The sequence below is a fragment of the Aythya marila genome, assembly GCF_965140915.1.
Source record: "Aythya marila genome assembly, chromosome: 2".
NCBI lineage: Eukaryota > Metazoa > Chordata > Aves > Anseriformes > Anatidae > Aythya > Aythya marila.
Window position 1 is genome coordinate 48,186,528 of NC_139043.1, and position 14,350 is coordinate 48,200,877.

A 14,350-nucleotide genomic window follows, 5' to 3' on the forward strand; every position below is an offset into this window, starting at 1 on the left:
CCGCATTCATACGTCTGAGCTGGCAGGGTGAGTTACCTGCATGTCAAGAAGAGAGACTCTCACACTGCCGAGTACTAGATCAGTGACGCTGGCTGGCCCTGCATTACAGCTGAGGTATAACCTCGTTCTCCCACCTTACCTGCCATTTCCAAGTAATTGCTTTTGGACAGATGGTAAGCCAGTAGCGTGGTTATGTGACTAGCAGCTTGGCTCTCTTCCCACTCCCCGACAAAAGAAATCTGCTTCAGGCTATGCAGACATAGTTTATTTTTCTTCGCCCTGCTTCCCTTCCAGCACTGCAAACCAGTTCACACAGAAGCTGATTGCTTCGACAACTGGAGCTCTCTGGCTGAGGACTACTTCCACCTGTGCCTCTTGACATGTGAGCATGTACAGCTGCATGAGAGCACCGAAGAGTATTTGTACCATTGCTGCTCTTCAGGATAACGCAACAATGAGTATGCAGTGTGACAATAGGCAAAAGCACTGAGATCCTCCCTGATGTTACTGGTAGATAATATCTGCGTCACGAAAAACCTCTTTGTACAGGTTTATAACACAGGAAGGGCAGACTGAACAGTAGACTTAGGCAGAAATGCATGGTATTTTGACTGTTTCTGTCAGGCTGGTGTACCTGAGAAGGCTTATAAATAACAGGATCTCCCTCAGTAGTTCTAGGCTTTCAGCTGTGGGCAGTCTTAAAACACACTTTAGGCAAGCTTATTTTCTGGATTTTTTTTTTTTCCTCTTTAGTAAGATTTCAACATATATATTTCTTTTTCACACTGAAGTCTGCACAAATTAAGGGCATCATAAATCTAAGTTATTGTGAGCAGCACATTACTTTTTTATTTTTCCTTATAAAGACTACGCATATTGTATGAGCTTAGAAAAAAAAAAAAAAACACAACACTTGAGGATGTTAAGATAGTCATTTCTTGAGCTTTGGCATCCGCAAGTAACATCCAGTTCTTAACAAATGAACAGATGTCCTCAAACTATATGTCACTTTCACCTCTCACCACTCCATCTATTTTAATGGCAAAAATAATGTAAAAGGATCTAGCAGAATTATAACTAGCCACGCACAGGTAGGAAGGTAAGGTAAAGGTTTCTAGTTAGGATATTTTTAAATATCAGATTCATATATATTTTTAATAATTTGAATTGATTTAAACAATTTTCTCATGAGTAAGTTCGTGGCAAAAATTGAAAGGCACCTACCTATAAGCAAGGCAAAGCCAGTTTATCTCAAAATGATTGTAGTCACAAGCTACAAGTCTTAGAGCCATTCAATCTTGTTCCCCTTCAGTTCCTTCCCAGAATTTGATGGAATTGTGTAAGATTTTTATTTATTTATTTATTTATTTAAATAAACAAACAAAAACCACCAGTGCCTACAGTTGCTTCAGTTACACTTGGATTGGGATAGAGCCATAGGCACCAAATGTGTGTCACCTCCCTTGTTGGTAACACTCAGATGGATGCTTGCCTCCTACAGGTAGGATAAACTGCCATCAGCAGGGATCGAGATAAGCAACAGGTTTTATTCAAAGGACTGCCACAGCAGAGTCACTATCCTGATAGAGGGAGAAGGTACTCTGGGAACCAGAAGGTATGGGTGGAAGTGGGAGCGTACACACAGAGGTGTTCCTGCAGATGAATTTGGAATTAAATGGCAAGAGAAGGCAGCAGCAACCAGCGATTGCACACAGGGGAGACAACAGCTCATCTTTCTCTGCTGAGCACATGCAGCACAGTTTTTCCCCCAAGGGAGCATCCTGACTCAGAATTCCCAGATCTCTCCTTCAAATAGGCAATAGATGATTGCAATAAATGTGTAACATATGTATATGCACTTATCCCTTACAGGTCTGCTTAGAAAGCATGCATTAACATTCCCCTAACCTTCCAGTCCAAATGGTCAGGAATTAATTTTCAACAGACTTTTTGAAGCAGTTATCTATAATTTGCTTCCCCACAATGTGTGTTTACTTTGCAAAATCAAATTCATGCTTAGAACCTGGAGCAAAACATGGCAAAACAGAGGATCATGGAAAAACTAGATGTGTACGTTATAGAGAAACAATGGAAAGTAGTTCTACAAATAAGAATTACAATGGTCTATTTTGTGTACTGCTTGCTTAAAGCTACAGAACCATTATTACCAGAGGCCTTTCTATTCTCATAACTTTTGTCAATAGAAGAGGAAATAAACATAGTCTACTGCTAAAGGAATAAAGCCAGGGCCATAAATACCTATCATGCATAATATTTATAGCAAACAATCTCTCCTCTTCTTAGGGCAGATTATGATCTTCTTCTTTTCAGAGCTTAGTAATGCAAAAAGGCTGAATACTCACTGAGCTGTCTTTTTCCAGACAATTTGTAGGTTTAGCTTTGCTGACCAGGATCTAAAACTGAAAGCATCCTGAAGGACAGGAGGGGACTACAGTAACTAGAAATCTCAGCAGTTTTGATACAGCCTAGTCAGGAATGGGAGAATAAAATAGAAATTGAGAACTCAAACATGCAGCATGCACTCTCATTATTCTGTTCAAGGAATTCAGTTTGCACAACTTCCTCTGTGAAACATTTTGGTCCAAACCATACTTTTGGTCGATGAAGTAGCAAATAGGTCTTCAAGTGTGATTCCCTACTTGGAAAAGATTTTGTTAGCAATTGGTTGAGCAAATCCCGACTCACAGTAACAGCTGTGAACCCTGCTGAGGGCATCTGTTGGGTAGTTAATACTTGTTAGGAAATATCTCACTTTAAGTGTGTTTTGTTTACAAAAGAAATTCCTACGCTTTTTAACATGGTGATAAAGATATTGTACCTCCTGTTTGTTTACATATAATGTTCGATCTGTGTTCACTTGTACTGATTTTCCTCCCTACAGGGGGCTAAGATTTTGAAGGGCTTTTTTGATTGCCTTCAACTTTCAATTCAGTTATAATAGTGACAGCCTAGATACAGAACGGTTATTAAACTTAGTGTTACAAGAGACTGCTGGCCCATATCTTTCCTTTCTGACCAGTGAAAATACAGAGAAAATCTGTGGAAGGTAAAATGCAGATGGATGTCAGAAGTTGGACTTGCAAGAGCTTCTGTGCCAGTAATGAGAGCAGAACAGTTACCTCTCCTCCTGTGGCTGTTAAGCGATAGCCCAGATTCCACCGTCACTTTGCATATACTCTGCACTAAATTCTTTTGCCCTGCAGGGCCTATTGAAGCCACGTTAAAACCTCTGGACATGTAAAGGGATGCAAGTGTCAGATACATGAGACTCCTTCAAGTTATCAATACCAACATAAAACTCATGGATAGAGAGCTCTGCTAAACTCAGAAAACAGATCAGGTCTGAGTATCTCTGTTAACAGCATGTCTCTGACGGCTCTAAGGAAAGTCTATACTGTCCAGTTAAACAGTTAGCCCTTCCCCAGACCTGTCTCACCATCACAGCTTGCATGGTTAACACACAAAGGTGATCAGGCATAGCCTCAAACTCCAGCAATGTTCATGAAGGAACACTCCAGTGTACATATATGTATATGAATACAGTGTAGGTATACTCCATGTACGAGCAAGGGCAGAAGTACGTCTTAGTCAAGGGCTGGAGGATGATTCCTGGAATACAGCATCCATCACATTAGTAGAAGATCTGAGGCAGGTTCTGTCTCACAGTAATCTGTATGCATTGAGACAGCAATATGCTTACAAAGGAGTACAGTGACTATGCTGCTAACATATACAAAGTGGCATAAGAAAGAACAATCTGCAGGAAAATTATCTCCTGTGTCTACAGAAGTTGACCTCTATGACTAAGTATGTAAGTTAATATTTAAGTTCTTGACTAAATTCCTGCAAAACTGGTGTCCAGCTACTAAAGGTTCCCATCTGCAGAGTTCCTTCTTGCAGATGGTTTTAAAAGGAGAGTAAAAATGTTTTGGCTCACACATGTGCAGGCAGGTTAGAAGGACATTTATAATACAGGTTGGCTCAAGTGGATGCTGCTCATCAAAGTAACACGTGTTTCACATGCACAAGCAATGGCATGTTTATGGACAACCACTCAGATATTTTTAAGAAGAAAGCAGGAGATGCCAAACAGTTGCATTTGGATGGTATGAATCAGCAAGCTCAGTCTGAACACAAAAACAATGTTGAAAATGTCCACGTTCATGGAATAGTGCTACAGAATTAGTGTTAAGTATGCAAGGATTTAATTTTGGCTTCCATTTGCAAGCCAGTATCTTCTGTAGTAAAATGTTTTCCAGCACTTACACGAACGCATAGGTTTAGAACAGCATCAGAAGAAATTAGTGGAATCATTGTCAGTACTGCTCCCTCCTCTCCCACCCTTCCTTTTCCTTGTGTTCTCCCATCAAAATACACCAGAAATACAGCAAAGGTTTAACTTTTACAGTTATTAGACATGGTCTAAATAAGTCAGTATTAAGTATGGTACTTTTAGGAAGGCAGTTCCTGTTCATACCTTATCGTTTATCCTACCCTGATTTTGAAACTGTTTTCTAAAATTTTCAAATGCATTATTACCATTTCAGAATAGCATACCTGACAGAGCAGCTCACAAAAGTAAATGTGTATTGAATATTTAACAATAATTTAATATTTAAAACTAAAGTCCTTCTGGGTGTAACTTGCGGATCCAAGGCCTAAATCTGTGTTTATGTAGGTGATATGGTTCCCCAGGTTTACTCCTGACAAATACTGATGTGAATGACAACAGAATGAGATTCTTAGGAAATCATTTATTCACCTGCACACCAGACATGTTACCATTCCATTCTAATAGCCAGGGATTATGATGGTATTTAACTTATTTTGTGCTAAAACCCACAATAGGTTAAAGTTTTCTACTGACAAGTATCATGTTACAATACGTACATTTTGTGTTCATACTGTTAATTGTATACTATTGTAATATGGCAGCACTACCCCCTTAACAGGGCTGTGGCTGAGTGATGTGAGTGAATATAAAGCAAACTTTCCTGGTATACATTGTTTTACACTGACTCAAAAGCCAGGTAAGTCATCTGGATCTCAATTCTGCAGTCTTCAAATTAAAGTGCTAGCTGAAACCAGACGTTTTCAGTAGACTGGAAATACTCTAAGAAAGCAGGCACTCTAGAGAATTAACTAACTCCACTTCTGAAACACGCATATGCGTGTAGAATCTATACATTTGCTGGTACACTAACCTCACAGTTTTAATGCTGAGGATTAACATATGTACACTAAATTCCACACACATGGATACAGAGGTATCTCATATGGTTGTGTCAAGGTAATATTATCACTTCCATATTCCTAGTTTAATTTCTGATTTTTCACATTTTCTAATATCAAATATGTGATGAAGGCCTCCAAGTTTTTGCTTACCTACTATATCTAACTTGTATGGTTTGGGACTCACAATGCATAAGACAGTCTGAAAAAAACCATCATCATGTCTCAGAATGGCACACATTAACTTTTCTTAATTGGTTCAAAATAATTACCACTTACCGAGGAAAAACAGAAAATGAAACCAAATCAGCAACAAAAAAGGTATCAGGACTAAACTGAAAACATAAACCAGGAGACCTTGCCAAAGCCACATAACAGGAAGAAAAGCTTCTGCTAGTATGCCAGAACAGTGACACCTGGTGGGGGTTTTTACAGAAGCGAGTTTACAGATGGACACAGAGCAGAATACTCCGCAATGTTGCGTTAATTAAAAGAAATGCTACTTCAGTAGTTTCATTCAATACATATACCATTAATAACATTTAGTAGAAATTAGGCTTTATTGCTTTTATAATGAGGAATGAAAATTAAAAAAAAAAAAAGCAGATAAATAACTAGTAAGAAAAACTTTCAAAACAAAATCACTGGAGTGGATTATAGTCCAAATAGCTCTGCAGCAATTTCCTCTGCTCTCCCAGGAAGTAGATTTATCACTTAAATATCACTCATCTAATATTATAACCGCATAAGGGAGAAGTTATAAGATACTAGACAAGGATTAATGTTGTAAAGGCATAAAGTTCAACATAAAAATAACATCCACATTGTTTTTTTTTTTTTTTTTTAAATTAATAAAGCATGGGTAATCATACTGATCTTCTCCACTAATTAATAGACTATGCTGAATTTGTTATATGTACTTCTTGAGAAAGCAAGATTATATCACAATGGGAAACTGAAATAATATAACCTACTTTCCAGCACAGCACACAAGATTTGGACCCTTTGGACTGTATCAGATTAGAGCATATGAGTTTCTGGAACAAATCTTCAACTGCTGTAAAATGTCATAACTCAGCAAAGATACACAACTCTGACAGTTCACAACATGCGAAACCTTTTGATTTTTTTTCTTTTAACATGTTTGCACCCAAACTGAGTTATAAAAACGTAACATTTACAACTTGGAAGATGACAGATTTTCCTATCACAATGCTCCTGTGTTCATCTTATTTCATTTTACCTGAGTAACCTAAGTAAACAGATTACAAGGCAATTTAAATATATTAGCTAATACAAGGTTTACTGGACTTCTCATATATAGAAATGTACTTTAACACTATTTGCAGTTTTACAAATACAAAATGAATAAGAATTTTAAAACATATTTACTGAGCAGCTATGTCTTTGACATCTGTACAGATCAACAGGTACTGTGGAATTATGTACAGAATGTATCATTTAATTTTTTAAACTGCTTTTGTGCAACCTGGCTTTAATGTGCATTTAAAGAACTGCTGTCAACATCACTGATCTGTAATGCTTACTGGTGCCAGAACTCAAGAGTACAGAAAAGGACAACAGCTCCTAAAATAATACTGTGCTATGCAGACACCTGTACATAATTCAAATAGTGCATATTAATCAATGCTTGATGACAAATAAAATTCAGCTGCTAATAAAGACGACATTTACAGGTATTAGGTTTGTTGTAGTAAGTATGAATGAATGAACTTTTCCATACATAAACATTAAAGGAAAAGACTTGAACTAGGAAGTTATGTAATCATTGAAGCTTTCAATTCAACTTGCAGAAGATTAATACAGCAGGAAAAAATCCTTTACAGTAGCAATGAAATCATTCAGAAGCATTGTCAAATCAAATGTAATTTAGTTTTATTTTACAATGAGCAATTGAAACTGAAATAAAACAACATAAGGAAAATTTAGTTTATTTATGATAGTCTTGTTAGTGTACTTCCGTGTTATGTACCTGTCATATGTTTCCTTTTCTTTTTGTGCTCTGTTCACTTGATCACTTTTGATTTTTATTTTTTAACTTATTTAGTCCAACATAAATCCATAGACACTAAAGCACAGTGAATGTGCGATTTGCAGACTGGCATGAGTGAAAAACCATAGGAATATAATTACTTTTACGAGGTAAGCTTGGAGTAACTTGGAGGAGAAAATTTGCGCTTCAAGTACTTGAGAATGTAAAGTGGAAGACAGCTTACAACAGTGATTGCTGACACTTTCCACAGGAAGGTCACAGTTGTGATAAAGGCAACATCTGCAGAAATAAACAGGGAAAATAAATAATGGCAGCTGATAACATGGAAGCTGGAACTTTCATAGAGCAAAGTCAATAAAACTCTCTTAATTGTTTGCTTATGCTATTGTTTAAAACCAGGCAAAATAAATAAATAAATACAAAGCAACAAAACAACACAGAGACAGTTAACCTCAACATTTCATTTTTGCCAACTATTTTCTTTAAATAGGAGCTGACAAGTTCCTTTATGCTCCTTACACTGTTTTGCAGAACAAGGTAATTTTAGGGGATTTCAGCTTAATGGCAAGACTTTCTCATATGAAAAAGTTAAGCCACCTTATCCTTATTTTTCTGCTGCTATGAAATATTTATACAAGTTCCCAACCAGTCCTGGTTGTATATTTTTTTGGATCCTTTATTCCTTTTTTTTTTTTTTTTTCCTGAGACAGACACAACAACTAGACCAAATGATTCTTAAAACTTTAGAGATTAACTTATAGCCCAAAATTATAGAGAGAAAGCAATGTAGTTATATTGCCACAAGTAGATGTGGCAGTCAAAAGTTTTCTGTGACAAACATTAACAAGAATGGTGACACACTACACTTGCTACTGAAGTTTTTGACTATAGTTTGCAATGGTTAAGTTGTACTCTAGAATCATGGAAAGATCTGAGACCAACCCCCAAAACCAAGAAATCTTCAAGAAAAGTTAAACTTCACCTACCTAAGAAAGCTCCAAAAGACACTCTGCCTATACCTGTTTCACAAAGGGGGAGAATGAAAATGAAAGGATAGATTTCCAGAAAATATGAAATTTACATGAAAAAGAGAAAACAAAAAACAGACAAAAGATTAGCTACAAAAAAGGAATTGAAAAAGATATTAGTGGCATTAACTGTAATATTACTGATTTTCATACGACAACTGAAAGATTTTAAACAGAAATTAATACAAAACATTTTGAAAATAGATTATTTGGATATGTTTTGATGCTGTAAGTAGCTAGGCAGTTTCTTATTTTGTTTGATTAAACTTCAAAGTACAATCTACTTTATAAGCAAGGTGATTAGAACTGTTTTAGATGTGAACAAAAGTTCTCTTCAGAAAGGTGCAGCAAAAGAAATGCTTTACTGCTCCAACTATAGTCATTTAAAAATACTTTGTATATGTAGATTCCAACGCATAAACTTTGTAGATAGTTTTAACCTGCTTAGGCATACTAAATGCCAATGTAACACATCATAGAGACATGTCTGATGAAACCATTGCATGTGATTTACTCAGAAACCTAAAAACTGATTTAATTCTATGAAGGAGAATTGCAGAGCAGTATCAAATATTTTTGTTTTCCTAAGTTGAGTACCCAGTCATACTCGTGATATCATTCCTTTGCAAGTAGGTGATTGTTATAAATAACATTATTGAAAGAAGCAGTTTATTTGCCTGTAGAGTCAACTGGATTGTTTTCCCAGACACATTATTCTTTACCCTGTACTATAAACCATCACTTAGGTTTATACTACACTTTATGAACCAAAAGAGATGCTCTCTCCCCCAGTTATAATCTGATGGATTAAGTAAGAGGAAAAGTGCTAAGCAGAAGTGACTGCTTCTGAAATTGAAATGCATTTTTTCAGGTTAACCCATGAATAATACACATCTGTAGGAAAGCTCATGAAATTGCAGCTTTTTCTGTACCCCTAAAATATTCATCAGTGAAGATGAAACATACAAAAGTTAAGACCACAGGCTACAGGAAGCCATACAACCATTTATTTACTAATTTGTTTACACTTGACTAGCAAACACAGAGGTAGTAAAGTACTCCCCTTTACACCAGAGTTTACACGAAACAAAGCACCTATTTTTTTTTTTTTTTCAGAAACATCTATGAACACCACCTTAAAGGTGTTTCTCAATGAAAAATACCAACAAAGGATTGAAGGACTGGCTGCCACCACTACAGAGAACTTAAAAAGGTGAAGCAGCAACTCCTGCTTTATGAAGTTCCTGTAAGTTCGGAACAAAGAGCTTGTACCTGTATACATTCTTGCTCATTCATTTACCATCTAGCTGGAGAAACTCGGGAACCAACCCAGTAATCTCTATTAAAGAGTCTGTGTACTAGTACCAGAGAAAAGAAAAAGGTATTCTGGAAAACCTAAAATAGTGTATAATACAAGTATCAAGTGCAGCAAGATTGCTTGTTCATTAAAATTTGACTTTTGATTAAATCTGGGAAGTGAACAGAACAGTTGAGACAGGCAGCAAAGCATTCACTCATTAAAAAGTAACTACACTACTCTAGTGTTAAACACCTTGGACATAAGAGAGTGAAATCAGAATACCGGAAACTACCATATAACACATCTAATTCTGATATAGGAAGTAACAAGTGAAGAAGGGAACTTCTTACTCAATAGCTCCTGAAAAACAGGAAGGTGGAGCTGGATTCTAGTCCTTGTGAGGTATAATCAAAAACGTCACATATATTTCTGTAAGTTACATCTGTAAAACCACACTAAGAGATAGTATTTTTTTTTTTTTTTACTGAAGTGTAATTTGATATAAAAAGAAATATGTACTATTTTGATGCTCAGATCCTTGACTGTGAAGATTTGCATCCTCTCCTTTCAACTTGTGAATTATGAATAATTAGAACTAGACATAGTATGGTATAGACATAGAACTAGAATAGTATGGAACTAGACATATAACAAGACATAGTATGGTATACAGCAATTTAAAACAAAGTAAGCTTAATATAATTAGGAAACGTGATGATTCTTATATAATATATCTTAAAAACCTTCTACCTCACTCTCTAGTTTAGAAATACTTCAGCTCTTCAGTTATATCTAATGAGATAAAAAGTAATTCACCAGTTTGGTGAAAGATACTGATTTTATCAAATCATATCCATTTCAATAGTGCAAATCTTGAAGTTAATTTAAGTTGAGAAGTTTAGATTGTCACTGGAAGATCAAATCAAGCAGGTGAAAAGCATGTGTGGTTCCAGTAAAGTTTATCATGCAGATAAATCATAATAACACGAAAAAAATTGTCAGCTTCTATGAGAACAGGGTAAGAGAATATTTTAAATCAACATGAAGTTCAATTTCAACTCATATTTTCTACGGAGAATGCTCTATTTTACAAAGTGTAAAAAATTGAGAAAAAAACATTACATACGGTATGCTACAAAGCACAGTTATTTGCTAAAATACTTCTAAAATTACTCACCAAAGTATTCATTTAGAAATGCAAGAGAGGCCACATAGCAGCCAAGACTGAGGAATTCAGCCACCACCATTAACCAGTGCCATGTTCGTATGGTCAGTGCAACCATCAAGAGCTCTGTCAAGATTAGGGCAGTGAAGGAAATGGCAACGACGTGTACAAATTCAGATTCAAAAAGCAGCAGGGCTCCATACATCAGAATACCACCTGGGAAAGGCACACAAAGTTAACAAAACTCCACAATGAAATTTCAGTGTACCATCTTTTACAAATGCACACCGAACATTTTATTGCCTATTACAAAAGTTTCTTAACATTTTTTTCAATAAGGTAACAAGATTAATCTTTATAAAAAGAGAAGTGTTTTACTGTACTTTGTGCATGTGAAATAAAACAAACAAAAGTAAAGCAGTAAAGAAATAAAACTGTTAGAAAATTAAACACCTTTCAGAGCAATATATCTGATGAACTGTTAATTAACCTCATTTTGTCTAGTGCTATAAATGAGAGATTGTTGAAAGTGTAATTACGTTTAACTGATTACATAATTCAGATTTCTTCAACAGTACTTCTGTCATTCCATGAAAGAAAACTACTGTGTAAGTATATGCAATGTGATAAGCACTCATTAAAATTTTTCTGGATTAGCATTTAATTAAAACCATGTCCTTTTTTAGGTGACATGCATCAATAAAAATACCAATCTATGCCATGTTTTGAATGGTCCTGGCACGCTACAGGAATATCGATTTACGAGATAAACAGAAAGCAATATATATAACTGCTGATGAAATGTTAAGCTTTGGGAATTCAATCTGCTTCTGAAAAACAATACTGTTAATAGCAGACAAAAATTTCTCAGTTCAGTAAAGTCATGACGCTCTCCTACCTTGGTAAATACTGATTAAAACCCAGATGAGGAAGGTCTTAAATGACAAAGATCTCCCCTAAGGGAAACAAGTGAGAGGACAGGTAAACACTACTTAAAAAAAAAATCTACTAATTTCATATATCTTAATAGTTAAGCGCTACAGAGACATTTTGCAAGTATAATAAGCAGTCTTTGAAGAGACATAAGCTAAAAAGCTTCTACTTATACTTATGTTACTTCATTGCAAAAGCATATGGAAACTGCACAAAGTCAAAATCAAGGAGCAGGACAGTTAAGGTTTTAAATAGCAAATATACACCTTAGTTTGCAATGCTATGGCTTGTTTTCAGAAGAATAATTACAGTGAAATAATTGTTTTTTTTAAGGCTTTTATGTTATTTCAGAAGTATGCTTCAAGAAAAAGAGAATTCTGTGCCTACTGACCTAAACCCCATACAAAAGGTAAAGTTACTACTAGTCACTTCAAAATGTTGGATAAACTATTTGCAGTCATGGAAAAAACATGACTATTTTAAGTATTATTTAAGCAAAGATTACCAAATATATTTTTGATCTTGTGATATTAAATGTTATAGTTTGAATCACATGCATCAAACAATAAATGCTGTATGTGCTGAAGAGTTGCATTCTGTGAGAATACTGATGAAATATGTTAGAACTACAAAGTTAAAAGGATAAGAAGTTGGACTTTTACCACAAAAGTGTGGTCACTAGAATAGGCAAGAATCAGCACTTTACAGGGAAATGTATGTGTTTCACTGCTGTAGAAACAGATGAATTAACTCATTCAATTATTTCAGTAGAGGCTAAAACATTTTCTTGTAAACACAGAGTTCATTGGAAGGTGCTGAAGGCATTTTCATAAATCTGTATACAATCTAGAATGTTGGAGACAGACTAACATACAGGAAAAAATTCTAGTACAAGCAACAAGAAATACTAGATTTTGTTTTTCCTATGAGTCCCTACTCATTTTCCTTTGAGTACTGGACCCTGATTCCACTTTAGACCATAGCTCCCAATTAGCAAGATTTCTAAAATAAAAATAAGCTTGAGTTCTGATTTAACTTTATGAACTAGAAGGGAGTAAATCACTCCTGAGCCTCTGGCACAAAAGGCACCGAATAATTTTCAGATGAAAGTGAGGAGCCCTCTTACTTACTTTCTTATCATAGAATGGGTTGAGTTGAAGGAACCTTAAAGACCATCATCTAGCTCCTCTGCCCCCCTATGCCCACCATGTGCACGGACACCTTCCACTAGATGAGGTTGCTCAAAGCCCCATCCAACCTGGCCTTAAACACTTCCAGGGCAGGGACATTCTCAACTACTCTGGGAAACCTGTTCCCATGCCTCATCGCTCTCTGAGTGAAGAATTTATTCATCTAATCTAAATCTACCCTCTTTTAGCACATTTAATTTAAAACCATTACCCCTTGTGCTATCACTATACCCCCTGACAAAGAGTCGTTCCCCATATTTCTTGTTGGTCCCCTCTAAGTATTTGAAGGCTGCTATAAGGTTTCCCTGGAGCCTTCTCTTCTCCAGACTGAACAACCCCAACTCCCTCAGACTGTCTTCATAGCAGAGGTGCTCCAGCCTTCTGATCATCTTCAAGGCCTTCCTCTGGATTCACTCTACTAGGTCCATGTCTCTCTTGTGGTGAGGGCCCCAGAGCTGAACACAGTACGCCAGGTGGGGTCTCATGAGAGCAGAGTAGAGAGGGAGAATCAAATCCCTCAACTTGCTGGCCACACTTCTTTAGATGCAGCCCAGGATACAATTGTCTTTCTGGAATACAAGTGCACATAGCTAGCTCATGTTGAGCTTTTCATCCACCAGTATCCCCATGTCCCTCTCTAATGGGCTGCTCTCAATCCACTCATAGCCCAGCCTGTATTCATGCTTGGGAACAACCTGACCCAGGTGCAGGACCTTGCACTTGGCCTTGTTAAACTTCATGAGCTTCACACAGGCCCACCTCTCAAGCCTGCCAAGGTCTCTCTGGATGGCATTCCCTCCCTCCAGTATGTCAGCTGTACCATGTGGCTTGGTGTTGCCTGCAAACTTGCTGAGTGTGCACTCAATGCCATTGTCCATGTCACCAACGAAGATGTTAAATACTTCTGGACCCAACAGAGACCCCCCCTGAGGGACACCACTTGTCACTATCTCTACCCCTGGACACTAGCCATTGACTTCAACTCTGAGAATGACCACCCAGCCAATTCCTTATTCATCAAATCCATCTCTTTTCCATTTGGAGACAAGGATGTTTTGCAGGACAGTGTCAAATACTTTGCACAAATCCAGCTACATGACGCCAGTTGCACCTACCTTATCCACCAAGGCTGTAACCCCATTGTAGAAGGCCATTAGATTTATCAGGCATGATTTGCCCTTAGTGACGCCATGTCGGCTGTCACCAATCTGTTGGATGCCACCTATCTGTTCTCTGTGAGCCTAAGGATAAAACAGGACCTATGACCTTGGTGGGTACATAGTGACTGCCCTGTAGTTCCCCATGTCTTCCTTTTTTCCCTTTTAACAATGGAGGTTATGTTTCCCCTTTTCCAAAGGAAAAAAATTGTACTTCCTTTCAAGTGTTCATCTGCTATTCTAGCATCTGTAGGAGCCACAGTAACAGGAATGTTGAATCACTGTTTTCTCCATGGTATGTGTCCACACC

At 36.8% G+C, this 14,350-nt stretch overlaps 1 protein-coding gene across 4 annotated transcripts in view; it reads right to left on the reverse strand.

Moving 5' to 3' along the window:
• Positions 1-4,781: 4,781 nt before the first annotated feature.
• Positions 4,782-14,350, reverse strand: part of ATP9B (ATPase phospholipid transporting 9B (putative)) — a 165,607-nt gene continuing 156,038 nt past the window's right edge. For 3 of the 4 annotated variants that reach the window (XM_082753069.1, XM_082753071.1, XM_082753072.1), the window contains 4 exons: positions 11,659-11,716; positions 10,773-10,976; positions 8,254-8,286; positions 4,782-7,546 (listed from right to left, as the gene is read on the reverse strand). In XM_082753069.1, the coding sequence (XP_082609195.1) occupies positions 7,410-7,546; positions 8,254-8,286; positions 10,773-10,976; positions 11,659-11,716 (432 nt within the window). In that variant the 3' untranslated portion in view covers positions 4,782-7,409. The remainder of the gene's footprint in view (positions 7,547-8,253; positions 8,287-10,772; positions 10,977-11,658; positions 11,717-14,350) is intronic. The other variant, XM_082753070.1, reaches the window with a different exon arrangement.